This window comes from Anser brachyrhynchus, assembly GCF_964034855.1.
Source record: "Anser brachyrhynchus genome assembly, chromosome: 1".
In the NCBI taxonomy this organism is placed as follows: domain Eukaryota; kingdom Metazoa; phylum Chordata; class Aves; order Anseriformes; family Anatidae; genus Anser; species Anser brachyrhynchus.
In genome coordinates this window covers 48,453,944-48,480,662 of record NC_137694.1, presented here as the reverse complement: position 1 = coordinate 48,480,662, position 26,719 = coordinate 48,453,944, and the positions used below count along the sequence as shown (strand labels likewise).

Below are 26,719 nucleotides of genomic sequence, written 5' to 3'. Positions count from 1 at the left end.
GTTGTAATGTTATTACTATGTTTGTCTGTTCCTGCCTGTCAAACTCTTGTTGGTGATCAAACATCCACAGTCACTGCAGAAATGCTCAATTCCTGAATGTTTCCCAAACACTTTTGGACACTTTTCAGGCGTTTTGAGGGTTAAAAATCCTTTTTGTGCTGGACTGCTACCTTTAAAGTACTTACTCTTCTGACCAGTTACTGGAAACCAAGTATAAAACACACTATACGTACCCTCTGCCATTTTATTTATTTTATCTAACTTTATTGTTACATTAATCCATAAAGTGAGAATTTAAAAATCTTTCGCTGCATTACGCTGCCATTCAGTCTTCCTGTTCTGTTATACTAAATCTGCTGGGTCAGTTGAAGCAGAATTTATTAAAGTCCTACTTCCACAGTAATTCCAAGCTGTCCTCCTGATTTTCTGTCTTGAACAGCTGCATAAAGCTGTCTTTAAAAAATCTATTTGAAAGGTAGTTTGGGATTTCTAGATATTGTTGCTCTTTTTTTGTGTGTGTGTGTGTTACCTTTGTAACTGAGAACTTGAGTTGCACAGAACTCAAAGTATGGTAAGTCTACTCCGGTGCACTTTTATCCAAGTTTAGGCACTTAGTCATTTGCTTTGTATCGAATAGTTACTAAGCGTTTCAGACCTTGCTAGCCTAGTTGCTGTGGATAGTATGCAATTGGGTATGTCTTACTGATTTTTTAATGTTTCAGTAAAAGTCTGCTGAAGCTTTGATTGTTATTATGCCGCTAGAAAAATGTTTCAGTCAAATATCAGAAGTTTTGTCCTCGATGCAGGCCATTTAAAATCACACTGAAATTTATGTTGGTGTTCTACCGAAAGGAAAGTTCTTTCACTTTCTGTGCTTAGACCTGAATTAAAAAAAGGAAGCATTCTTTTAAAACAGGCTTTTGCCTCGTCTGTGCAAATTATGTCATTTGCAAATCCTTGGTACCACCACAGGGAGGCAATCTTGCACAACAGCTCTACTGGATTTGTCTGAAACCATAGACAATTTAGCTATCTTGTGAAACTTAACAGTATGGTAATAATTTAATTTAATTTAATTTAATTTGTGAGAATAAGGAATTTACTAGCATTTCTGAAAGTGCTTGGATTCAAAAGGTAAAGGTTCTTTTGTAGGACTTTTCCTGTTTGCTTTGACCAATTTTACTCTTGTAATGTGTAGTGGAGATGTACCTGTCTTCATACTTAACAAAAACAAAACAAAAGAAACAAATAATAAAAAAAAAACACCTTGAGGTTGTGAAAAAATGAGTCAACAGTGCAGGCATAATGGGACCCAACTGCCAAATATGCTCCTTTGACAAGTTTTGTGTCTATGTTTCAGTTCCTCATGACTAAAATGGAGGTATAGTGGTTATCCATCCCTTCCCCCCAGCCATACACAGCTATGGAGAAGTTCCCTTCTTATCTGTTGATGGCTGTAGTAGGCCTGAATTTCACCTGACATCTTTAAATTCTGCTGTACCATGACTGAATCACTGCTGCATCTCCCCTATTTTGTCACAACAGCAATTTCTGTTTAAAGCCAACGCTGTTTCTTGGTTATTCCAGTCTTTATGAATTTTAGTATGCGAGCTGCTCTAATTTCTCACATGCTCATTCTGTTCCCCCAAAGAGCACAAGGCTATATAACAAAGAGATTAAGTAGACATAGGCTGTGTTCTTCTGTGGTGGAGGGTGCAGGTTTTGCTTTAACACTATGGTATAATAAATTGACTTTAAGCCATTGTTCCAGTCACAGAATCATGGAATGGTTTGGGTTGGAAGGGACCTTAAAGACCACCCAGTTCCAGCCCCCTGCCAAGGGCAGGGACACCTCCCACCAGACCAGGTTGCCCAAGGCCCCATCCAGCCTGGCCTTGAGCACCTCCAGGGATGGGACATCCACAGCTTCTCTGGGCAGCCTGTGCCAGGGCCTCACCGCCCTCTGAGGGATGAATTTTTTCCTAACATCTAATCCTAATCTCCCGTCTCTTAGTTTAAAGCCATTACCACTACCACTGCACTCCCTGGCACAGAGTCCCTCCCCAGCTTTCCTGGAGGCCCCCTTTAGGCACTGGCAGGCCGCTGTCAGGTCTCCCCGGGGCCTTCTCTTCTCCAGGCTGAACAACCCCGACTCCCCCAGCCTGTCTTCACAGCAGAGGTGCTCCAGCCCTCTGATCAGCCTCGTGACCCTCCTCTGGACTAGTTCTAACAGCTCCAGGTCCTTGTGCTGCAGGCCCCAGGGCTGACCGCAGTACTGCAGGTGGGGTCTCACAAGAACAGAGCGGAAGGGGAGAATCACCTCCCTCAACCTGCTGGCCATGCTTCTTTTGATGCAGCCCAGGCTGGCTTTCTGGGCTGCAAGCGCACATTGATGGCTCACGTCAAGCTTCTCATCAACCAAAACCCCCAGGTCCTTCTCCTCAGGGTTGTTCTCTTTCACTAGAACAAAGTTCAGATTAATTGTGTACCTACAATACATAAGAGCTGGACCTATCTCTTAACATTGAGACAGCAACCAGTTAGACATCCAAGACTGATTTAATCTTTGTAGGCTCACCTTATAGTCAATTGACACACACAAAACAGTACCTCAACAAGGCAGTTAATCCCATTTTGAAATGAATGTCTAGAATAAGCTGTACATTGCTTCCTGGAGGTGCTTTTTCTGTTTTCTATGAAGGGAGGATGGAGCTTAGTGGAGATTTTGATGTCTCTATCATAGCAAACAAAAGCATATTTACTCTTTGTTGTTTTGCTTTGCTTTGTTTGGGGGGGAAGTCTGAGAGCAATACAAAGTTGGCAAAGTCAGCAAAATATTTTAAGGAATAAGCAGTTCTCTCTTGCTGAACAGATGAAGTAATGTGTTTTGCCTTCACTGCAACAGATTTCTTTTTCTGCTTTTTGTTTTCTCTGTGGAGTAATGCACACACATTTTATTGATAATTTCAATAAATTGTGTATAGGATTTAAATCTCTCGCCTCCTTACATCTAACTAGCCCTCCAATGCTAAAAGATGGTAGTTAAGCCATTGCATGTTTTGTTTCATTTTATTTAGTCACTGAAGAAATAAGATAGTTGTTTATCTTTACAGCATCTCTTCTAATGCACTCATGGTTCCAACTGTTACCTCTTGGTAGTTACAGAAAAATGAACACAACAAATATAATTTACTGGGTGATTTGCACAGAATTCTCTGAAAATTTAAATACAATTTACAAAGAACGGCAATTCCACTTTATGTAACTACAGCCACTCAGCCACTGTGCAACACCCAAAGTTGGTAGGAGCTATGTGGGAGCTGCGTCGACAAAGAGCATGTTTGGTTTGTAACTGCATTTTGTGGCTTCTAGGGGGGAAACGGCTCTGGCCTGGAATACCAATTTATTAAGTGCCATGATGTATGTGGGAGATTATAATCAAATATATGTATCACAAAGTTTTTCATCGCCTAGAAGCAGTACAGGGGGTTGGAATGGCCAACAGAACTGAGAAACTTTGCCAACTAGTGTTTCTGAAAATCAAATAGGTAATAAATACAGAGAATAGTTGTGCTTACACTCAGCTTTATTGCTTGTCAAGATGAAACAACGGTCTTGGATCCGACCCAATTTACTATTTTAAACGATGTCAGTTTTGACTGCTACCGAAGTTTACAATTCCTCAACGAAAGAATCTTTCTACCAGTGAAATGAGATGTCATAGAAAAAGAATTCTGAACAAGCTGATTTTTGTAATCTCTTCTGCCAAAACTAATAGAAGTTTAACCATGTAAGTATCACAGAAAATTCAAATGAACAATGAAAAGCGGCTGTGTTAGATTAGGCTACTCTATTAAGCCATTATCCTGTAGAATAGAAGCCTAAGTAAAAGTCTAAACCATTAAAGCAAAGCCCTGCTGGACAGACATATTTCCTACTCACTAAAGCAGAGCTTTATAGTTTCATGTAAAGACTAGTGCTTCTTAAACACTGCTAGCCTTTCTCATTACTCAAATATTCAAGTTAATGTATTGTTTCTTTTCAAAACACACACATTTTTCTGGTCAGGATCTGTAGGAGTTGTACTGGATCAGAGCTGTGCTGCAGCAGTGCTCTTCAACTCCTTCTTCAGTTAAGACACTTTAAGGCTTTCAGTTAAAAAATAAGCGAATGGCAGAGAAAATTTTCCTTGAAATCTGATTATTTTACAATTTGTTTATGCTAGTATACAGTATTGTAAAGGTTCACATCTCTTTTCATATTTTTGGTTATTTTGTAACTTTTAACCCTGACTTTAAGTATGAATTCACTTGTCATTTTCCAAGAATGCCTTGTATCTTTATAAAACTCCCTTTCCTTTACCAGAGTAAAGGTACAGTGCAGCAAGCCAATACCTTGGGCCCCTCTGAGCACATCCTTATTGCTGTGGGCCGCGGGTCAAGCTCTGGGCTGCTGCTCACCCTCACTTCTTCCCCAGTTCTCTTTCAGCCCTCTTTAGGGCCACACACCCTCGCAGGGAGAGTCCCAAAGCCACATGTTGTTCCACTCCACTCTGTGCTCTCTTCCAGGCTACCCAAGCTGGCCGTGCACCCTCAAGCCTAACCACATCCCAGAACGTGCAATACGTACCTTTGCTTTCACACTAGGGAAGCACCGTTATAGCAGGCCGCAGGACGGTTGCACATCATTTCAGATACTTTGAACTGAAATGATACACAAAAAAAAATCATAATTTACATGCTGGGTCTGCGGGGGCACCACAGAGAGCCCAAGGAGTGTGGAAGTGGGAGTTCTCTCTAGAGGGAACTAGCCCCAGTCATCATGAATACAAGTCAGTCCTCCTGGCATCAGGAAGTTTTTTAAATTTAGAAATGCAAACATGCCCTCTGAAACCAGGTAGCTGGAACCCAAGTTGTTTTTACAGACAACCTGAGCTCAGATCGTCTTTGTTCTTCCTACTTAGTTAAAATGACTCTGGTACAGGCTTGTTGAGACATGCAAAAGCAACAACTCACACACATAATTGTTGTTCTCTCCAAACAACTCGAGTCCTCAGCATCGTCGGACCCAGTTCAGAGATGCCCCTGTTAGGACTGCAGTAAACATAAAAGTATTTTTCTTCTGAGTAAACAATATTACAGATACAGAAAAGTGCGTTTCTATAATGTAAATAGTAATAATAACAAAAAGGAAAAATCTGGGTTTAGGAATAAACATCTCTTCCAACAGTCCACATCAGAGTAAATTACACGAAGTGAAGGTCAATAAATATTAATGTTCCATAATCCTCAGCCTTCAGAGGATCTAAGAAATCTAACAAAATAGTTCAGGGTGAGGCATCTGGGATAAGGAGGTGAAAGGCTTTCAAAGTTTTCTGGGCAAAAATAATAAATGGATATTAATTTCTTAAAATCTCCATTTTAGCATTTTTAAATTAAAATGCTGTATTTTAATTTCAAGGCTAGTGAAATATCAACAAAAGAAAGTAGTCATATCAAAACAAATTAAAGAGCTGGTTTTCTTCTCAGGATGTAATAGGTTAATTCATTTAAATAGCTGTGACACTGGCAAATAAACTTTTCACCATAAATAATTTGCCATTATTTTTCCTTTTCAGCTGCACTCACACAATAAATTAATTTTGCTAGAAATGCTCCACCAGTTCAGCGCAGTTGTTGTGGCAGTTTCTCTCCTTACCTGGCACACTGTCACCTGCTTAGAAATAATGCTGAAGGTGCCCAAGGAGATGAAAAGAGATCCTTCATTTCCTTGTTGAAGTACGACCGTCAGAGGCGTAACCGATCCATCCTGCCTGGGGAATTTCATTGTTGCAGCTGTATCTTTTTTTTCCTCAGCTAGTCCAGAGGGGTTTCATTAACATCTCCCCAGTATCTCTGACTAAGTAGGAATTGTGACCAGATTGTGAAAGCTTCTAGAAATAATCTATTTTGAAGTGTTAAGTATATAAATGCAAATTGAGTGGAAACAGCTGTTATTTACATACTCTGGATGCAGGATCCCACTCCCTGATGGATTGAAAGAAACTGCCACTGCAAGAGCATGAAGAAATTGGAAAAATATGGATTTAGTAAAAATACACGCTACGGAGCGTGCTGTCAGGTGGTATAAATCAGCACAGCTTTGCAGGTTAGCCACCGTGACAATATACAGCACACCTACCAGAGAGCTTCACTCATTTCTGTGAGAAAGGGGGAGTTATGAGGACGCGAACGTGCTGAAAACAAAAGCATATGGACAAATTTGTGTTTCAGCCTCGTATGCAAAGACGAACAGAGAGCCAGGAGTCTTCAGAAACAGTCTCACAGAACAAAGACCCCATTCACAGCAAGACTTTGCTGCGGACTTCTGTAAGCTTGAGATTGTGTTCTGGAAAAAAAAAAAAAAAAATCTCCTGAACAATGTAGGCAGCATGTTCTACACCCGGGTGGCTAAAAGGGAAGGGCGGGAGGGAAAAGGCAGCGTAGCGCGAGAGCTCGCCCTGCCGCTGCATGCTGGCTTTCTCTTTCCGCCAGCCTGGCAGAGGATCCTGCACGTCCTCCTCGCCTGTCCCCTTGCCCACCTGCAGCGGGTCCTGTGGTCGTGTGTCCCGTCCCATCCCGTCCTGTCCCATCCCATCCATCCCATCCCATCCCATCCCATCCCATCCCATCCCATCCCATCCCATCCCATCCCATCCCATCCCATCCCATCCCAACCCATCCCATCCCATCCCATCCCGTCCCGTCCCGTCCCACCGGAGAACTGCCGCTGCTCTGCCGTGCCGCCTGCGTGCCGCTGCCAGCCCCCTACAGCACAACAGGCTGGCCTCGGGCAAAGTAAGGCAGCTTCAGAAATGTGCGCAAAAGGGGGCTGCAGACTTCATACAGACCAAACCCGCTCGCTCACATCTGTGTCAGGAACCGGGCTGGGGAATTAGAAGTGCTCGCCTGGGTTTTCCTCAGGGGAGGGAACGGGAGCTGGTGTAACAAACACAGCGAAACCTCACGCACGGCAAAACCACTCAACTCTTGGAGCCTGTCGAGGGATTCCCTCCAGGATTAGCTGTGTTCGATTTGGGATTGCTGTGTGCCTGCCAGCACACAAAAACTGTCCTAACACAGGCAAGTATGTGGGGCAGAAGCATCACTCTTGTTCCATACAGATGCGGACTCCTGCGCGCTGGCCTGTCTCATGCAAAAGAGGCGGCCAATTGCTGAACCATCCCTTAGCCCCTGCCCGAACAAAGCCTGACCACAGCGGCAGGTTTTGCAGCCTCCTTCCATTTAGCACGATGGGGCCTGAAATGCCATGCCGGGGAAAAACTCTGCTGGGCGTCTCTCTGGGCCAAATTAATTCCCAGAGGGACCTGCTTATCGGTTGTCAGAGAAGTGAGCTCTGAAGAGGAAGCTAAAAGTGATGCTAAAATTTTCAAGTACAGGACAGTGGCACTGAAAGGCAGAAGAGACTCCCAGCCCGAAGCTAAACTTGACAAAGCTTTGCACGTTCTTTGATAATTCCGGATTTTATTTCCCCTCCCCCGTTCATTTACAAAAACGGAGATAATAACGAACCTCCGCAAATCTGAGTCTGGTTACGCAGAGCCATCTGTTAATTCTGGTACATGGCAGCAGAGGGCATCTAAGGACTTCGAGTCACATATGGCACGGGACTGGAGTCAGATGGCGGGGCTCCTGCCCTCGCCCCCGGTCCTGGGCCAGAATGAGCCCCCTGTGCCCCCTTCCCAGGAGCCCAGCGCTGAGCTCGCTGCAGCTGGGGAAGGTGCCCACACCTCGCACCGAGAGCTGGAGCCGCTCAGGGGGAGATGCGAGAGTTAATCTCCCGTCCCTGCTGCCGGCAGGCAGCACAGGTGGCTCAGGTACAGGGTGAGGGGAGCCAGAAACTGCTCCAGGCAGCCCGTCCGATTTTGTCTGCCACTGCTGTGGCCGCCACACGGCTGGCCAAGCTGCTCGCGGAGGGGCAGCCCTCCTGGGAACGGGCAGGCGGCGGCCAGGGGAGGACGGCTGCGGACCCGTGTGCTTTCCGCAAGGAGGAAGGGCAGCCTGCTGTTAACGCTGCTGAGCCCCCAAACGCCGGCCTGTCCGTCTGGCCTGTGCTTCAGGTGACTCCTAACATGTCGGTCGAGATGCCTGGAGCCTTCCCGAGGCAGAGGACGGGCGCAAGTCGGCAGCTGGCAGCCAGCAGGTCTCCTTGCAGCCTGGTCGGGCTGTGGGATGCTCCGCGCCCAGCCTCCCCGTGAGGCGGCAGGGAAAGCAGACGCCTCGGTCGCCAGCCAAAAGCAGCATCAGAGGCAGGTCAGGTTCATTTCCCGACGCTAACACTACATGCACCGATCTGAAAAACATATTTGAGGTGAGCACCATACACACATGCCACGGGCTGAATATTTTCACTGACGGTAAGAAGTTTAAAATCGTAGGAGCGCATTGATGCCCATCGATCACCTTGTTATTCAAACCCCTAGGTGTAGCAACACGTCAGGCCTTATGCTGAAGTCCACAATAGCCTTAGTCTGAAATTTAAGGGTGGCTTCAGCCCAGGAAAAGGTTCTACTACTCTCTTAATGATTCGCAGTACTCCTGAAATGATATTCATCTGTCTGCTTTCCATGGCAGCGCTTTCAATCATAAACACTTAATTGTAGGAATTCATCCTCAGGGCCAAATAGCTCTGGGTGAATTAAACCATCTTCAATACAAGAACTAGAACAGCGATTTAAAATTAATCTTATTCTGAAGGGAGACGGTTTATTCAGAGGCATATAACGCAGTTTCTTCTTCAGCCCCTTTTTACTTTGCACTCAAAACTCTCCTTTGGAGATAGCCACTGCACCACCTATTTTAATTTTCCTTATTAGTCCGAGAGATGACTGCTTGCCAACAAACGAACTTTAATTACTTACAGATTGGCAGAGCCCAGGAGAGCTGCCTGCATGCTGTCTGTCAGAAAAAAAACTTGTTTCACAGACATTACTTCCTCTCTTTTACTCGGAGAAGTAGGACTCGCAACTGGCAAGAAAACATCTCGAGCCTCCTCAAGTATAAAAGGCTTGTTTTTTCTGGCAGCAGCTAGGACAAGAATGCAAGATTTCACAGTGCTTTCAGCTGTGCTATCTCTGGGGTTTTTCTGAAACAAAGACAAGGGTGTATGTTTCTCCAAACATCCAGAACTTCAAAGAGGGTGAGTGCAAACATATGTACCCATAGGTGTGCGTCTGTGTACACACCTATGCATTCTTTCTCAGGTATATACACACTTTCTCGGCCAAGAAACAAGCAAAACAAATAGTACAGTCACAGCATCGCATGCTATAGTCCGAGTATTAAAATTCACAACAAATACTCTCCTAGCAGTTGTTGAAAACGACTGCTATCAACATGGTGCTTGCTAGCAGTCTTCTTGCCGACTGTGTTGATAAAAAGGAAGGGTAACAGGGAAGAAAATGCTGTCAAAGCACGAGTATTTACAGCCCATCCCCAGGTAACTCCCAGCAATATTTAGCTCACCCTGGTCAGATCGACACTGCACATTCACATGAGAAAAAACTAACAAAGCAGACTTGGTTGCCTGCTTATGAAGAAGCCTAACACGGGGTAAGGTGAACACTACTGTGTAAATTCCCCTTTTTTATACTCAGTGCCCTGTGCCACCACATGCCACTTTTCCTTAACAAGTAAAGCCAAAATATTTTTGTTATTCTTTAAAAAAAAAAATTAAATAGTAAATTGGAGCAACTATAAAAGCACTGCATGTAACATGTTTTTAATTAAAGAGCCTAAATGTGTCTAGCGAACCTCTTGATGCAGCTGAGGCCTCTGGATGCTACCGTAAGTTTTAAGAAGTACAGAGCACGTGATGAGACGGAGAAGGATTTAAATGTCACCTTTCTATGGTCAGAGTTTCGGGCTTGCTGCTGACTGTTCATCTACCTACCCACCGAACCGAAGGAAATGATGCTTCTTTTTCTCAGCCATTTCTGAAAGAAAATAATCTGGATGTTATTTCAGCATACTGCTCTTAGTGCTATCTCCTGATGGCTTGCTTTTAAATTACAAGTGCTGGATTTCTTTTAGAACATCACCGATTCATAGAAACCACTCACTGAACTTTTGATTATTCTCCTTCAGCAAATGTATATTCTTAAGAAAGATAAAGCATTCATATCCGAATGGATAGAAATGCCAGGAAACAAGGTGGCAGCTGGTTAAGAGTAAAATTGTTTGGTATACATCATAATTTATTTCATCAAAACATTCTGTTCCTCGGGCAGCTGGAAAGAGCCGTGTGATCCCATTTATGAAAATACTCGTTTTCTCTCTGCTCTATTTGCTACGTTTTAGGAACTCTCTGTGAAGCATGCAAACCTTCCTCCTGGCTGCAGGCTGAGAAATTCTCCGGGGGCTTTCATCGCAGACTTCATTCGTGGTGTGTATCCACAATTAACTTGCTCTAATTTGCTGGAGGGAAAGGCTCGATATTCCCATCCCCTGCCCGAGAGCTAGCCGTGCTGCCTGACCACCGTGACCACAGGGCAGGGCAGTTACACGTTGCCATTTACATCCACTCAGGTGAACGCTTGTCAAACTCTGGGCAATAAGCAGATGTGTCTGATAAGCAATATCAAGCCTTTTAGCTGAAGCAGATTTTATCTGACCAAAGGGCATGTCACGGATTTGCTACACAGCATCTTCAGGGCACAGGGATGCAGAGAGCAAGGAAAGGCCCCTTTTATTCTTTCAGGTAGCTCAATAAATCACCTTTAAGACTCTTCAGCGAATCAAAGCAAATTTAGCAAAATCAGCCGGGCCAAAAATGCATTACCCCCTTCTCTACTCACGTCATATTATATAAATAAATCAGCGTGCTAGCTCTCCAGTAAATTTGGCATACTTTTCAGGAACAAAGTGAAAAACATTTCTAGCAACAGGCACTTCACGCTGTTGGGAAAGTTCTGCTGCCTCCTTCCTTGGTCATGAGAAGGATTTTTGCCTAAAGGAAAACTGAAAAATAAACCCACTCGTCCCTCCCTTTTTCTTCGTGAACATTTGACAAAAGTCAGAAATGTAACATATTCTGCTGTTGTTTTCAAGAACTCTTAATGTTCATGTCTTCACTATTAATCTAAATCTTGATTTTAAATATCTACTGTATGGATGATGCACTGCCCAAACCAAAACACTTGTGCACGGTAGAAAGGGTCTGGAAAACAAATCAGAGATTTTTGCAGTTCGTGCCTTTCATCCCCAGCAGGACGAAACACTATGAAAACTGGCTCGGAAGATTCATAACCCTATAGATCCAGGCAGTATTTGTCCCAGGACTGCTACCCCAAAACATGCCACCAAAAATAAATAAAGCACTCGGTTTGAGTTGCACTTACGAATTTAAAATCCCTGTCTATGCAAAGTAATTCTCTCTTCATATTACTACATATTACTAATTTGAAGAATTATTGTTTGAAACATGGCAAATTAAAAACTTGATTTTGTTTACATGATGGAAAGCTTGGTTTTCAAAGCCTGAGATCTCCCTGCTGCTCCTTTTCTCTTTTTTTTCTCTATTTCCCACCTTTCTCCTGCCCTGTTCTGCTTTCTTATCCAGTAAAGCACTAAAGGCAGAGCAAGTATGTATTAAACATCCTAACGCCAAAGAAGCTAAAAAGTAGCTTAAAGTAGTTTAATACACCACATGTGGCCCATAATCCCAAAAGTAATTTAATTTAATCACCTTTTCTTACACTAAAAAATTATTTTCTTCTCCCCTGTGGCTGTGTGAGAGACTCGCACAGACAGAGGAGGAAAGCAGCTAACTAACAGTGCTGAAAGAAAAAGTGAAACGTCCCCTTCTCCCACCGAGCCTCTGGAGCTTGGGGGAGTCTCAGCGCAGAGCATGAAGGCAGCTCGGCACCGAGGTACTCTTACGAGGTGCCAAAAGCATCATTTAAAGATCGATTTGCACTTTCAAGGTTTGAATTTCATTACTCTTGCAAATTTATCAGACCTCTAGTATTATTTTTAAGAGACATTAACTTCCCATGGAAAACTTAACAGAACTCCATTTAGGAAAGATCCTGCTGATATACTGCCTCTTTAATTTTTATTCTCCCTTTTTCATAACAATATCTGAAGTTTTAAGTAACAAACATTTATTGCATTCTCCTGTTCTTGTTTCTCGTTCACCACATAAATCACAGTCTTCCTCTCCGTGCCTTTCTAGCAGCCAGCTGTGGTTTTAGAAACAAATTATTACGACTTCAAGCGACGAATAAACAGCAGAAGCAAAGCAAGTCCTGAGATCCTATCCACGTTAAAAATGTCATTAATAAATAACAGAGGAAAAGAGGACTACAACAGCTGCGAAAAGCAGCTCTGGATCGGGACAAGATACACTGCTTTTCTCTCAGATGGATTTGTGAACTTTAAGGGAAGAGCCCTAATTTGAGGACTGTTGTAGCAAAGTTATATATTTTGGAGAAAAAGATTTGTACTTGCAGATACATATGGAGAATGATTTTAGCAATAAAAATAAATCGGTATTCCATCAAAAAAAAAATCTTTTGGACATAACGAAGCCAATGCAGTTTTGAAAAAAGTGAATTAGACTTTATGCAAGGTCTCTCATCACCGGTAGCAGAAGTGTTAACTAAATTGCAGAGGACCCAGACCTGTTCTGTCCCCTCCTCACGTCTACCCAGGGAGAAGCCAGTGGGCATTCCACAGGAGCGACTGGCAGCCGGACCCGAGGCTATCTGAACTGCCCGGACCAAAACAAGGACAAAAATGACCTTCAGGACCTGTGTTGTTTTAAGCCATTTCTGAGAATGCTTAAGTAAGAAAGACCGTGTTTGCCTTTCAGCTCCCATTTTAGACCTGCTTTGTTGTCGGTGCTTAAAGCCACATTTTTTCATAAAGAGAACAAATTCAATTCGAAAGCACCCAGACGCGACAAGAAGACGAAACCACGCTGACCAGTTCACTTAACAAAGCAATTATTATTTTTTTTTTTTTTCCTGCAGAGGAATCGCTTCGGCTACCGAACTCAGCAGCGATTTCTAAGAAAAAGGCGAATTATTAACTCCGCCGCTCTTCACCCACATCCTCAGGAATCGCGCTGAGAAATCACAGCAGCCTTTCGGAGAACGCCTCGGTGGCCACGTTATTAAAAAGCTGCTCGGCTCCGCGATATACCGGGGGCACGGAGCCGAGGCACCGGCGGGGCTGTCGCTGTCGCTGTCGCTGTCGCTGTCGCTGCCTGCCGGGGCTCGCCCCCTCCCCTGCCCCGAGCCCCCCGCCGCCGCCGCCCGGCTCCGCGCGCCCTTTGCTGCCTCCCCCCCGGCGGCGGCTGGCCCGCACCCCCCTGGTTTTTTGGGGACGAGCTCGCACTGCCTCCCACCTCAGGGCCCCCCGACACCCCTCATCTCCTCCGCCTCCCGACCCGAAAACGTCGCCTTCCCAACGCCGCCGCCGGCTTTGAGGGCGCTCCCGACCTTCTGCCGGGGGCCGGGGCGGGCTGGGGCCGCTTTCGCTTTGTTTCTGCCCCCTCCTGCTCCCGAAACCCGGCTCGGGGGCCGGCCGCGCCCCCCGCGCTCAGGTGCCCGGCGGCTGCGGGGTGCCCCCCGCCGCCCCCCCCCCCCCCGCCTCCCTCCGCCCCCCCGGGCACTGACCTGCGGCGGCTCCGCGGCCCGGCCCGGCCCGGCCCCCCGGTGGGGTCGCGGGGGGGGCTGGGGGGGAGGTCGGGAGGCGGCCCCGGTGCCCCGGAGGCCGGGCGCGGGGGGAGCGCGGCGGCCGTCGGGGGCCGTCGGGGGGGGGCGCGGGGCGCTGGCGGGCGGTGCCGCGGCTCCGGTGGCGCGGCCCGGGAGCGGTGCGGCGGCGGCGGAGCGGGGCCGTCACATGATGCGGTTCCTGGAAAGTTCCTGGAAAGCAGCCTTTGTATGGAGCCTGCCCGGGCGGGGGGGCGGCCGGGGGGAGGATGCCCGCGCCTCCGAATCAAAGGCGGCACGGACCGCTCGCTCCTGCCCGCTCCCGGCGAGGAGGGGGGCGGGCGGGCGGGCGGGCGGGGGCTGTTTCCCCACAAGGACCATCCTCCTCCTGCTGCTGCCTCCTCCTTCCTCCTCCTCCTCCTCCTCCTGCCGCTGCTCTCGCAGCGGCAGCCGCCCGTCCGCCCGTCCGCCCGTCCGCCCGTCCTTCTGTCTGCGTGCGCCCGCACCGCGATGCCGCCGCTCCCTTGACGCCGCCGGCGGCCGCAGCGACCCGACCGCCCCGCCTCCGGGGGCACCGGCGGCACCGGCAGCAGCACCGGCAGCACCGGCAGCAGCAGCAGCAGCAGAAGCAGCAGCGGCAGCAGCAGCGGCAGCAGCAGCGGCAGCCCCGTCCCGTCCCGCCGAGCCCCGGTGAGTGCCGTGCCCCGCGCCACCGGAGCCCCGCCGCCGGGCCGCGCCTCCCCCGACGCCCCCCCCCCCCCGCACCCCCGCGCCCCGTGCGGTCCCGCCGCGCTCCCCCGAGGACGGGGAAGGGGCCGGCCGGCCGGGGTCGGTCCCGCTGCCCCGGGGTCTCCGGGGCGGCCGCGGCCGCACCTGCGAGGCGGCGGCGCCCGGTCCCCGGGGCGGCTTCGAGGGGGCGCCGCGGGAGGGGCGGGGGGCGGCGGGCACGGGCGGGCGGCGCTGGCGGCGGCAGGAGCCGGCGAAGTTTAACCGGGAAAAGTTGCCGAGCTGCGCCGCGGGGAACTTGCGGGGACGGGAGGCGGCAGCCCCGCCGTAAGACCGGCGGCCGGTGCGCCCGCTAGGTAGGCGGGAGGCAGGGCGAGGGGGCTGCGAGCCCCCCGCGCCGCGCGGGACCGGCCCCTCCTCGCCCCCCGGTGGCACTGCCCGGCTTGGTGGCCCCGCGGGGCCGGGGCTTTGGTCCCCGCGCGGGGATGCGGCGGAGCGGGGGGAGCGGGGGGCGTCCCGCAGCCCTCGCCCCCTCCCCACCGCATCCCCGCGCGTGCGGGGCCGCGGAGCGCGGCTCCTTCGGGCGGGCACCGAGGCGAGACCCCGGCGGCGGGGAGGGGGGCGGCGGAGACGTCCCTCGGGCCGGGCCCCCCCCCCCCCCGGGGGTGCCGGGCGGTCCCCGCGGTCCGGGCCCCCGCTAACCTCGCTCTCTCTCCGCTCGCAGGCGGCGGCGGCGGGGGCCGGGCCGGGGCCATGCCCCCTGCGCGGCGCTGAGCGCGGCGGCGGAGCCCCCCGGGCGCCCCCGGCCCGGCGCCCCCGGCGCCCCCCCATGACCCTGCGCTCCGCCGAGCCCCTGGAGAGCGCCGGGGGTCCCCGGGAGCGCTGGGGGCGCCCCGGGGCGGCGGTGGCGGCCGCGCCCGTCGCCGAGGAGCCCCGGGAGGCGGCGCGGCTGGCCGCGGCCATGGAGGAGCTGCGGCGCGCAGGTAAGCGGGGCGGCCCCGGGGGAGGAAGAGGAGGAGGAGGAGGAGGAAGAGCGGGGCGGCGCGGCGCGGAGGGGGCTCGGCCCCGCGGTGCCGGGGGAGAAGCGAAAGCGGCGGCGGCGCCGCGCCCCGGCGGGCGCCCGGAGAGCCGGGAGGGGGAGGCCGGGGCGGCGGCGGGGGCAGCGGGGCCGGGGGCACCCCCGGTGCCCGGAGCTCCGTCCGCCGGGAGAGGGGGCCGCGGGGAAGGGGCTGGCATCGTCGCGTCCCCGCCGGGAGCGGGAGAAGCGGCTTCGCCGCCCCTCCGTGCCCAGAAGCCCGTCCCGGTGCGGGGCGCACGCCCCGAGCCCAGCCGGGAGGGGGGGGGAGGCACCGTCAGGCGGATCGCTGCCGAGAGCGAGCACAAAGGCACCGCGCCTGCAGGAGCCCAGCCTGCAACAGCGAAAGGAACGGGTGCTGCGGCTCCCTCAGGCAAAGAGCAGGCGGCTCTTGAACGAGCAGGCAGCCGGCAAGAAGTAAAACTCTGCTTTCTGTGCTCTCGTGACAGGATGGTACTGGGGCAGCATGAGTGTTGCTGAAGCCAAGGAGAGGTTACAGGACGCCCCCGAAGGGACTTTTTTGGTTCGGGACAGCTCGCATTCAGAGTACCTGCTGACTATTTCGGTAAAAACCTCAGCGGGACCGACCAACCTACGCATCGAGTACCAGGATGGCAAGTTTCGGCTGGACTCCATCACCTGCGTCAGGTCCCGACTGAAGCAGTTCAACAGCGTGGTGCATCTGATCGAGTACTACGTGCTTATGTGCAAGGACAGAACCGAAACGCCCTCGAACGGGACGGTTCATCTTTACTTGAACAAGCCTCTCTACACGACGGCTCCATCCCTGCAACACCGCTGCCGGATAACGATAAACAAGTGCACAAATCAGATCTGGGAGCTGCCCTTGCCAACCAGACTAAAAGAGTACTTGAAAGAGTACCGGTACCAGGTATAGCTATCTTTTCTCAATGCCTCCATCGTAGAGTAACTTTTAAATGCAATTCTTAAAATCAGCCAAAGAACTGAGTAACCAGTTGCACGGCTCAGCATGGAATTCACTATCAAAACAGCGGCAGTTCTGGGGAAAGACTTTTATTTCAGATGCCACAAAGGGAGACTTTATGTAGGATAATCCCAGCCTGCATCCTCGGGGGTTCGGCAAGGTGGCGTGCTGTCCTTGCGAGAGGCGAGAAGCCAGGAACCCCTCCGGATTGTGTTGCTTTGTCGATGGCATAAAAGTTGCACTAACTGCAAAGTGCTAACTGGAGCGGTGGGACGGGGAGAGACCACAAAAGTGGTCAAAGACGTGCAAGAGCGCAGAAGTTGTCAGTGGTCTGATTCCGAGATTCATTTGGTGCTGGTGTTCATATAATCCTGAGAGCTTAACTGGATCACACTGTGATAATCTTGCCAAAGTTATGCAACTAATCAAATCCAGTCAAAAAAGCGATCATCCATTCAGTTTTTATTGAACTCTAATTTCTGTGCTTTTCTGCAAGGAAAGGGGAACTGAAAGCAATCACTTTAAAACATTGTTTTTCAAAGTTCTCTAAAAGCTGATATTAAGGAGAAATGCCACATCTTTCATAGGAACCCAGTAATTTGCTGATTATACCAGATTGGTATCCCAGAGTCTTTGTTAACATGTTAACATCTTCCCGGTGGTGATATATCCATGCTATTAGTGCTAAGCCTCTTTTGGCTGAGGCTTTAGGACTCCACGCTGCAGAACTGCAGTCGCTCGGTTCCAGTGTCAAAGCATGGATATCAGCAGTTACGGCTGTCTTCTACAGTGTAGAATGTTTTCTTCAGCTTCTTTCCCAAAATATGGGGAAATCTGGATTGATTTTTTTTTTAGGAGATCGGTTTTTTGTGTTTTTTTTTTTCTTCTTCTTCTTCTAATTCACCATTGTAGCTATCAGACTATTACTCAATAAAAGCAATCAGATTGCACACCTATCTCGATCGTTGTACGTATGGATGTGCTACCATTCAGGAGACAATGACGTTAAGAACCTGTAGCATTTCCCAACCACCACTTCAATAAGCGTACCTGGGTGAATACCCCTGCTTTGCCCTTGTGGGGCTGCTCAGAGGTATAGCTGGTTTATGCTCAGATTAGTGGTTTGGAGGCTGCCTGCTGAACTCCCATGGTTAGTATTAGCGTGGGACATTGTTTTGTGTGTTACAGCAGTCCCCCAAATGGGAAGATGGGGCTGAGACCCTCAGCACCCCTTCCTCTCTCTAAATGTAAAGTATTTAATAGAAGAAATATGCAGGGTGGGGGTACTATGAGAGCAGTACAGAGGGAAACTAGGGCATAGATGCATTCTCAGTCAACAATTTCATAGTTTTAACTCTTTCCCTAGCTTACCTTAATTAAAGCAAATAGACTTGTGTTTGAACAAGGAGGGTTGTCAAGACTTGCTGTAGTCTAGCCCTGCCCAGGCTGAAATAGAAACAACATAAACCGATCTTGTCTTCCCGGTGACTTAGCCGCCCGGTGGTGCTACCCAGGTGCTGTGTCCCTCTTCCCACCCTGGGGCACTGGCCCATGCCTGGTGGCACTGGGGTTTCCAGCATCGTGCACTTGGGCTGTCCCAATTGCAGAGGCAGAACTGAGTGGCACGGCTGCTCAGACAGGGAGGATGCCAAGGTGTAGGGGATGGTCCCTGGCCCCCCTGGCAAACACTGGGTATGCCAGCATTGTTCCCCTTCTGGGAAAGGTGGCTTTTCTCCCTCCCCCTCCTCGGCTGCCATTCTCTCTCCCCGAATTTCATGCGAGCAGTAGTGTAGAGTCGGGCTGGGGGCAGTTTTCTCCTGAAAAACAAAACAAAAGCTTTTGTTACGTAATTTTTTTCCCACGCCCTGCCAAAATGCAGCCGTGTTGGACGGCTTCCACCCTCCGCTTCCCACCCCAGCGGAGCCCTGGCGCCGCAGGGCCGTGTCGCTGTCACCTGGCCGGACGTGCCCGTGTCACCGCGGTGCTGAGCAGCGTGTCCTGCGGACGGAGCAGGGAAGGAGCTGGCTTCCTGGGAGCACGTCGCTTGGCAAATCTGCTTTCCTACAGTTCTCGTCCGGCCCTCACCCGGCGATGAGGTAGCTGCCGTACAGGACAAGTCACCTCCGTTAGCCACCCGTGGTGGCGAGCCGAGCTCCTTCCCAAGCAGCCCCCCCCGGCCTAGGGGTTGGAAGTGACGACCACCGCTGCTGGACGAGGCAGCTGGAGAAGAGGCACCCGTCGGGTGCCGGAGGCGGCGGGGAGACGCAGGGCTCGCCACGCAGCTGCTGCGGGTGGGCCGAGGCCAGGCCTGCCCCCGGCAGACACGGGGCGGATGCGGCGCTGCTCGGGGTGGCTCCGGGGGTGCCCCCAAGTGCGTGTGGGTGAACCGCAGGCTGGAGACAGCGGGGCGAGAGGGGGCAATGCGTGGTACTAATCAGCAGGGGTGCCCGGGCTGCGGCATCGAGCCAGGAGACGGGCGGCCTCCCGCCGCGTACGGCGTCCCTCGAGTTCGGTACGGTCAGGAAGAAGTAGGGTCTGCAGCCGGGATATGCTCGGAGCTACGAACAATATTTTGAACAGACTGGAGGGGGAACTAGTCCTCTTTGTATGAAAGCGGAGCTCTTGTCCTCATTAGGATGCCAGCCCCAGGGCTGATGCATCACACTCGTAAAACCGAGCTTTACTGTAGCTTGCTGCAGGCTCGGCTTCACCCTAACGCAGCACGGAGGGATGACACGCTCTGGGACAAGAAATGCAAGGACAGCACGTGATTAAGATTGCAGTGGTGAAAAAATCTCACATGTAGACCCCATGAATTTTCAGGCACAATCTTGCGGTCCAAACATTTTAAAGAAAGGTGCAGCGCTTTTTTTTTAATTGTTATTTTTTAATTTGTTTTTGACTTTATGGATGTTGCTGTGGCTTGCTCACAGCACTAGCTTTTAAATTGCGGGCTCTTCGGATTCCCAAAATGACTTCTAACTGATATATGTCACCCTGAATTGCTAGCATGGAGTGTTCAGTGAAGTCAGTCTCACAGGTTCAACACCTGTGAGTCAACCAAAAATCACGACAAGGACTATAATAATTTTTACATCTTTTTTTTTTTTTTTTTCCTCCATGTGTTGGTTTAGTTTTCCATTTTTAAGTCTCGAGCTTTCAGATTTTCCAGTCTAAGTCTGGAATGTTAGTTTCTGAAAACATCTTTGTTCAAATTAAACAAAAGCTGAGAATCCCACAATCATAAAAGTGGATGATTAATTTTTATTTTTATTTTTTCCCCAAGATGGATGATGAAAATGCAGTTTGCGGCTGGATTTAGCCGAGCACTAAACCTAGCAGAAATGTGATCTATGGTTCCATTTTAGCTGTCTGGGCATTTCCCTGGCACTGGTATTATCACCAGGGACAGAAAATGGTTCAAGCACAAGATGGGTGGGTAGAGTGGGAATGCAACCAAGCAGCTGCACCCATCGCATTAGAAGTAATTTTATTTTAATCTGATCTCCTCAGTATTGTCCTAATTATAATTTATGTAACCACATTCTAGATAAACAATATCTAAGCGAGAAAGAAAATGGTTCACAGGAATATGGGGTGGGGGTTGTTTATTGTTAAATCCTAGAACAGTCTGGAACTTAGTCCTCACAGAAAACTGTGGGGCTCTGAGATTTGAGACTCTCACTAAATTTCATCACCTTAAGAAACAGAATCTCATTACAATAGGAAGGACAGTGTTGTGTGGTTGCATGAATTCCTATTTCTTAGTTACCTCTCATGTCTTAGAAAAGCGTTCCCGTGGGGGAATGACCCTGTCACATGTAATTCAAAAGCTCCATTTACTCACATTTTCTATTCAAGAGCTTTTTCTTGTATTCCTCATAAAATTCCTCCGGACTTTTCCTTTGGATATAAGCTTAGGATTTTTCTTTGTCCGAAGCACATGATGGGAATGAGAAGAGAGACTTTCAGACGTGGGTCTACCAGTCATTTGAAGTAAAGCAAAACAAAACCTCTGCTGACTTTGCTATCACTAAAATAAATCTGGGTATCAAAGTGACTGCTGGAGGAAATAATGGCTTGAGGGATGCTAAAATGTCTATTGCTGGTTTTCAGTAGTTGTAAGAAACTTCTCTGTCAGAGGAGGGGTTAAAAAAATGAAAACTGCAGAAATAAAGGAAAGGTTTAGTAGATAAAGCATACAATTTCCAGAATAGCTAGCAGTTACTTAAGAGGGTCTGTATGCAAAAGGTGGTGGGGATGACAAGCTACTGGGGTATCTCCCGGAAACCTCCTCTTCCTCAGTGCTAACCTCAGCAGGTCCCAGTATGCTGCTAAGCCCTTCGCACGGCTGGAAATGCCTGGAAACAGCATTCCTCTGACACATAACTTCAGATCACCCAGACCCGAGCTCACTTTACAACACCATGGCAGTTTGCCACGGTATTGCTCAAACGGGCTCGTTTCCACAATGGGCTGAAGATCAGCCAAAGACACTGGAAGGCAGCGCCGCTGCTACGGGGCTGCGAAGGGCGGCGGGGCCGGACGCTGCCGGCCAGCATCGCCTTCACGTCTGACGGGGGGCACGCTGCGGGCAACGGGGAAGGGCACAGCACGTGGGGGACCCTGCTCTCACAGCGGGGACAGAGGGCAGGAGGGACAGCTCCCGCGAGAGGTGGCACTTGGCAGGAGATGCGTGCGAGGAGCTAAGCCACAAGGGTGCAGACAGGGCTATGGCGCTCTGGTAGAGCTCAGAAGCCGAGGGAGGGGAGGCAAGTGTCAGCACACGACTGTAAAGCACGTCCAGAGAAAGTCTGGCTAGATAGCTCAACTTCAGGGGGGAAAAAAATAGGCTTATAGCAAAACCAGTCTGTCCTGGTCCCAGGGTTGCCAAGGGGATGAGGGATTAACTGTGTTTATTTATCAGGTTATCTTTAGGGGCTCGAAGTAGCCAGTTCCTCTGAGAAAGTCTATGGGAATGTAAAAACACAGCACAGGAATTGCTGTGTTTAATCTCCTTGATAAACTGTGGCTTTTATTCTGCTTAAATCCTACCGAAAAAAAAGGATTGCACCTTTTTATTATTATTTTATTTTATTTTATTATTAGTCGTTGTTGGTGTTGCTTTTTCCCCAGAGTTGGAGCCACTAGCTCTCCAGGAACTGAAATACCAAAATAATATCATTACTTTCTGTGACACAAAGGAGGAAAAAAAACTGCAGGAGCAAAAGCTCCTTAAATTAGCATAAGAAAGAAGCTGGCAGTTACTTGAAAAGAGTTCCAGTAGGAAATACTCAGGAAAAGTTCAGTGCTGCTTGCTGCACAGAACAAAATACATTAATAAAATCCCCAAATTCAACGTGCCTGCCTTAATTTCTTTTTCATCGGCAGGCAGGGTTTATGCAAGTCAAACCTTTTGTTTTCAGACCGGTTGTTACATAATTGGTGTTTTGTAGCTGAGGACTGTAGTTTGGTGCACTGTCAGTTAACAAACGGTAAATGCAGAGGTACGTTAAACGTGGGAAAGATTGAAAGCCCAGTGCAAATTCTTCTTTCTACTTTACTGAAGTTATTATTTCTCAGACTCTAGATCAGGGTTGGTAACAAGAATTGTAACAGAAACAGCTGCGGGGTGGACATTTGAAAGCTGTAAACCTGCTTTTCAAAATGCTTTGTTAGAAGTTAATTGTACCTCTTCAGGTTGCAGCCCCCAGACAGGATCTGTCCAGCTGCAGCTTTGCACCCACACCCAGTCTGCCTCGGTGGGAATGCCCAGCCTGGAGGGGTTCCTCTGGGCACCTCAACCCCACGCCAGGCACTTGCTTTTTTCTCTCTTTTTTCTCACCTAGAGCATTGCTTGTTGACAGTCTGCAAGGCAGGGGAAGTTGGGGATCAGCTGCTAGTGTTTATGGAAATTTTAGCTGCCTCGCTTGCTTTTCAGAAGAACAACATTAAGTGTGACTGAGCCTGTACTAGCTGCAGTTCCCATATCTATAAAGCGGGAGGCGAGCTTAACATTTCGTAGTTTTTCAGCGTGGGGCGAGGAGTTGCTTGCCTCTCAATTACCACTGACAGCATTTAAGCCACAACGATGGCGATATCTCCGAGTGGCTGCCTTGCTCAGCAGGGAGAAGAGAGTAAGTCAGGGAAGGCAGCTTCTTGTCTGCCTCCACGGCGGTGGAAGTGGCATCACAGCTCCTCTGGGAGCTGAAGTACTGCAGGCTGAAACCGAGTGCGAGAAGATAACTGCAGTCTGGAAACTCATCTGTTTCCTTTAAGCCCCCCGATGGAAGATGCAGTGCCCACTTCAGGCTGCCGAGCCAGCCCCCTGTAAGCACGAACGCCACAGGTTTCGTTTTGAAAGGGAAGAAAATCGAGTACGAGGACTGTTAATCGAAGGGTATTTTTTGTTTGAAAACAGGACATATGGAAGAAGTATAAGCAGCGGCAAACCCTTGGATAGGCTACCTGCAAAAACTTTCCATGAATCACTACTAGCTCGTCGAACGCTTAACCTGAAAGTATGAGCCTTTAAAAATAGATGTGCTCTATATGGGTTTGTCCAGCTCAAAGCCTGGGAAAGAAGCAGTGGATGACAAAAATCGGTAGTTAGTCTCCTCTCAAATAAAATGAATCTCCCTGGCTTTATCTGAAATGCTAGACACTCATTTCATATGCTGTAATTTGCAAACAAAAGAAGTTCATTTTGTGATAGGGTTTCAGGCTTGAATCTTAACTCTGTTTACTTATTTGTCAGTATTTAATTTTCAGAATAATTTGTTAATTTCTTTGTTCTCCCATAAGTAAAATGCTTGCTTTACATAAAAGGAAAAAAAAAGTTTCAGAAGTCTGGACTACTTAGAGGCTTTCGGTATTTCCAACTGTCTCCTGAAAGCATCTTTAAATTAAACTTCAAAAACAAACAGAGAACTACATTAATTCATATGCTTCAAGAAAATGGACTGAGAATTCCTTGCAGGAGAAATATTGAGTCACATTTTGCAAACATGCATCGCAGGTTTTTTATTTCAATTCACTGCAGAGGCTCCTTTTCTCTGGAATGAATATGCCAGTTTCACATTTGATGCCTGCCTCTTTTCTCAGAGCTACCCTACGTGCAGTTTTTGGCCAGGGATTATTAGCACCAAGCAGCACTAGGAGTTGTTACTGCAGTACTGCTAACAAACACTTCTTTTTCTTATCGAAACGAGTGTAAATGTATGTACTACATACATGTATGTACAAATGTACTACATACATTTACATGTATGGGCACTACATAGTCACTTCGGACCCCAGTGGTTTAATGTTTTGAAACTTTCTGTGCTATATTTTACCTCCATGCTGGACATGCCTTTTAATAAAACAACGCTTTTAAGGACTTTCGTGACGCGTCACCTCCGTTTCATACCCAGTGCTCTCTTTGAAGCGCATTAATTCGAAGCCTTTACCATTTCAATGAGGGGGAACTTAGGAAGAGGTGTCGGTCCAGCCTGGCACCCTCTCGCAGGAGCGAGGAGCCGCTGGTGGAGCCGCAGGTGCCGGCAGGGAGGTGAGGCGCTGCCGCTGCCCTCAGAGCCGCCCCGGGCACCAGCCTGGCCTTCGGTGGCTGGCGCGGGACGCCGAGATGCTGGCGTTCGGGAGGGCCACGCTTGCAAAGGGGCGTGCAGCGGCGTGAGGGTGAGGAAGAGGATGGGGAGGAAGGGCAGGGAGCACCGCCTGTGCAGGTGGTGGGCGGCAGTGCCTTGCAGGACCCTCTTCTGCCCCTCAGCCCGCAGAGCTTGGGCCGCCCTGGCTCCTATTTTAACAGTGCTTTTGAGATACATCACAGTCAGAAATGTTCTCTGTGCTCATCTTTCTAAAGATGACAGTCAGCCATATAATATATGTTTCTTTTTTCCATCTTCATTTCAGAGGTTTTGTGAGAGATTTAGCCAATTAGATGTGTTTTTAATAAACAAATCTAGAGGCTCATATTTCTTTTCTTTTGTCCATAAAGTTGGAACGCTGTCCTACAGACAATTGGAAACAGCATAGTCCTAATAGATTAAATCTGGTTGCACAAGTTTTAAAAACACAATTTGGCTCTCGTTATCAGCAGAAACAAATTAGTATGCAGAAAACAAAGAAAATGCATACATGCAAAGATGGAGCTTAACTCTAATTAGCATAGAGGATCCTCTCAAATGCTTTTTTTTTCCTTTTTTTTTTTTAAATAAGCTTATTATACTTGTACTGAGTTTCTAAAAAGATTTTGGATTACTAAGTGAGCTTTTAAAAAGTGTGTGGTGTATTTATTTAAAAATGCGGCATTCTAATCTGGAATAACACACGTGTAAAAGAGAATAGCGTTGTCAGAAGAGACGCCGCTTAGCCTGACTCCCACAGGTTTGGACTCACTATGCTGAATTCAGCAGTCCACAGAAGCATGGTCTGAAGCCCACTGCTGATTCCCCCGTATGCAGAACCACAGTGAACAAGGTTTTAAGTCCAAAGTCTGATGATACTGATGTGCAGGACTGACAGTGGCCCATTGATCTACACAGGCTAGGAAACACTTCTGTAGTCTGCATGTTTAGCCAAGTTTAGTGTTCAGATCTGAGCAGAGATAGCGGGGAACTGAGCCGAACCCAACCTGGCTCAAGTACTTTTTCCCCTAAAACTGGAATGGAACTGAACCATTCTTTTGAAGTTTTGTTGAACTTGGACCAAACCTGGAAGAACTGTGGACAGAGCTGAACCCAAGCAGAACTGAAATGAGAAGTGTAAGAGTTTGTCTCCTCGGACTTGAGGTATTTACCTGTGTGCATCCTTGTTCTGTAGCAGCAGTGTAAGCACACTGCATAATCAACACCTGGCTTGTATCCCTTGATCAACCTGAACCACTGATAGCGCATTTATAGTTTCCACCACTTACAAACCAGTGGAAGGAAAAGGAAACACCAGATTTTCCCTTTAATGAGACTTGGACCTCTGCTGTTATCCTCTTCCTTCCGAGGCTTATCTGTTTCCTTTCACCACTTTCCTTCTTTGCATGTTTAGACTGCAAGCAAAGACGTGACTAATGCTGGCTGTACTAAAGACAACGAGGCTGCCCCTATTTATGTGAGTGGGAACCGGAGTTGCTCCATGCATATCCCTATGTTTTGCTAACTTTCTAAGATATTCTTGGACAGTATAAAATAAATAATCGTAGCTGCCTCATCTGGCAAAAAGACGGAGTAAATGCAAGTGATGTAACTGCTTGCATTCATTTTCTGGTTTAAAATGTAGGTGCGGTATCTGCAATTAAGTGCAGCTGCCAGGTGACATCTCAAGTCTCCAAGTTTGGTCACTGCAAGTCTAGAGATAACACAGTTCCTTAGATGGTGACTGGAATTGGGAAAAGAAAGCCAAACCTTGGCAGTCAGAGAGGCAATAAGTTAAGAAAGCAAACTATCTGTAGTGATGCAGCTCTGCGCTGAGGGATGATCTTACAGATTGACTGCGGTGTTCTCTGCTCCCTGGTGTCAGCTCGGATCATTTACAAATGTATTTTCTCGCAGCCACTATTACAAACCACCCATGACATGAAAATTTAAACGCTGCACTTTGGCTACAACAGCAAGGTTAGTTACTGCCGACGGCGTGCTGCCTGCTCCCGGCATGCTTTCAGGACACAGCACACAGGCGGATCTAAAGCTGGTCTTCCTAGAAGATTAACGTGTGCCCGAGACAAAAGCATTTACCTTGGTTAACGGATGTGTTGGAGTAAGATATAATCCATCAGCTATTGAATAAGATGTAATATATCCATTATTGGATAAGATGCAATCCATTAATTATTTAATGAGATATAACCTATCAAATATTCAATGATATAATCCATCAATTTTCGAATAAAATACAATCTATCAACTATTTAAAAGCCACCCAAAGCCCTCGCACGAAGTTTATTACCTGGAAGCAGCCCTAGGTAGAGGCGCTGGCCAAGAAACCCAAGGCACCGCTCTGACACCGCCACGCCAGCAGTCCCCGGCCCCAAAACCGCCACACACACACACACACGGCCACAAAACGAGCACGCACACACCTCCACACGGTGCCAAAGGCAGCCTGCCTCCGCCCCGCTGCCACCTTACTCCCCACGGATCCCCCCCTGCGCTGCCAACGCCCCGGCGGACGCCGGCCGGGCTCCCGCGGGAGGAGCCGGGGCCCTGAGCCCCCGTCCCGTCCCGTCCCGTCCCGTCCCGTCCCGTCCCGTCCCGTCCCGTCC

General features: G+C 48.8%; 1 protein-coding gene and 2 long non-coding RNA genes across 5 annotated transcripts; 1 reads left to right on the top strand and 2 right to left on the bottom strand.

The window, feature by feature from the left end:
- Positions 1-3,568: 3,568 nt before the first annotated feature.
- LOC308194048 lies at positions 3,569-13,818 on the bottom strand. Of its 2 annotated transcripts, none has more exons than XR_013950202.1 (2): positions 13,682-13,818; positions 3,569-8,352 (listed from the first exon to the last, which is right to left on the bottom strand). It is a non-coding gene; the product is annotated as an uncharacterized lncRNA (long non-coding RNA). The 2 variants fall into 2 exon arrangements; XR_013950203.1 differs by having other exon boundaries at positions 3,569-6,387.
- Positions 13,819-13,985: 167 nt separating this feature from the next.
- On the top strand, positions 13,986-17,421 carry SOCS2 (suppressor of cytokine signaling 2). 2 transcript variants are annotated; one of them, XM_080589289.1, is made up of 3 exons: positions 14,271-14,407; positions 15,168-15,426; positions 15,968-17,421. In XM_080589289.1, exons 2-3 carry the CDS (start codon positions 15,273-15,275, stop codon positions 16,414-16,416), a joined length of 603 nt encoding a protein of 200 aa, XP_080445415.1. In that variant the 5' UTR covers positions 14,271-14,407; positions 15,168-15,272; the 3' UTR covers positions 16,417-17,421. The 2 variants fall into 2 exon arrangements, with proteins under 2 accessions (XP_080445414.1, XP_080445415.1); XM_080589288.1 differs by lacking the exon at positions 15,168-15,426 and having other exon boundaries at positions 13,986-14,407.
- LOC308194053 lies at positions 17,241-26,700 on the bottom strand. Its single transcript, XR_013950210.1, has 2 exons — positions 26,404-26,700; positions 17,241-18,281 (listed from the first exon to the last, which is right to left on the bottom strand). It is a non-coding gene; the product is annotated as an uncharacterized lncRNA (long non-coding RNA).
- Positions 26,701-26,719: the final 19 nt, after the last annotated feature.

Bases quoted from the DNA above. Each gene is read 5' to 3' on its own strand.
- SOCS2 (XM_080589288.1), top strand. From the start codon at position 13,987: ATGCCCGCGCCTCCGAATCAAAGGCGGCACGGACCGCTCGCTCCTGCC. The intron at 14,408-15,967 runs GTGAGTGCCGTG...CTCTCGTGACAG, and splicing joins TCCCGTCCCGCCGAGCCCCG to GATGGTACTGGGGCAGCATG.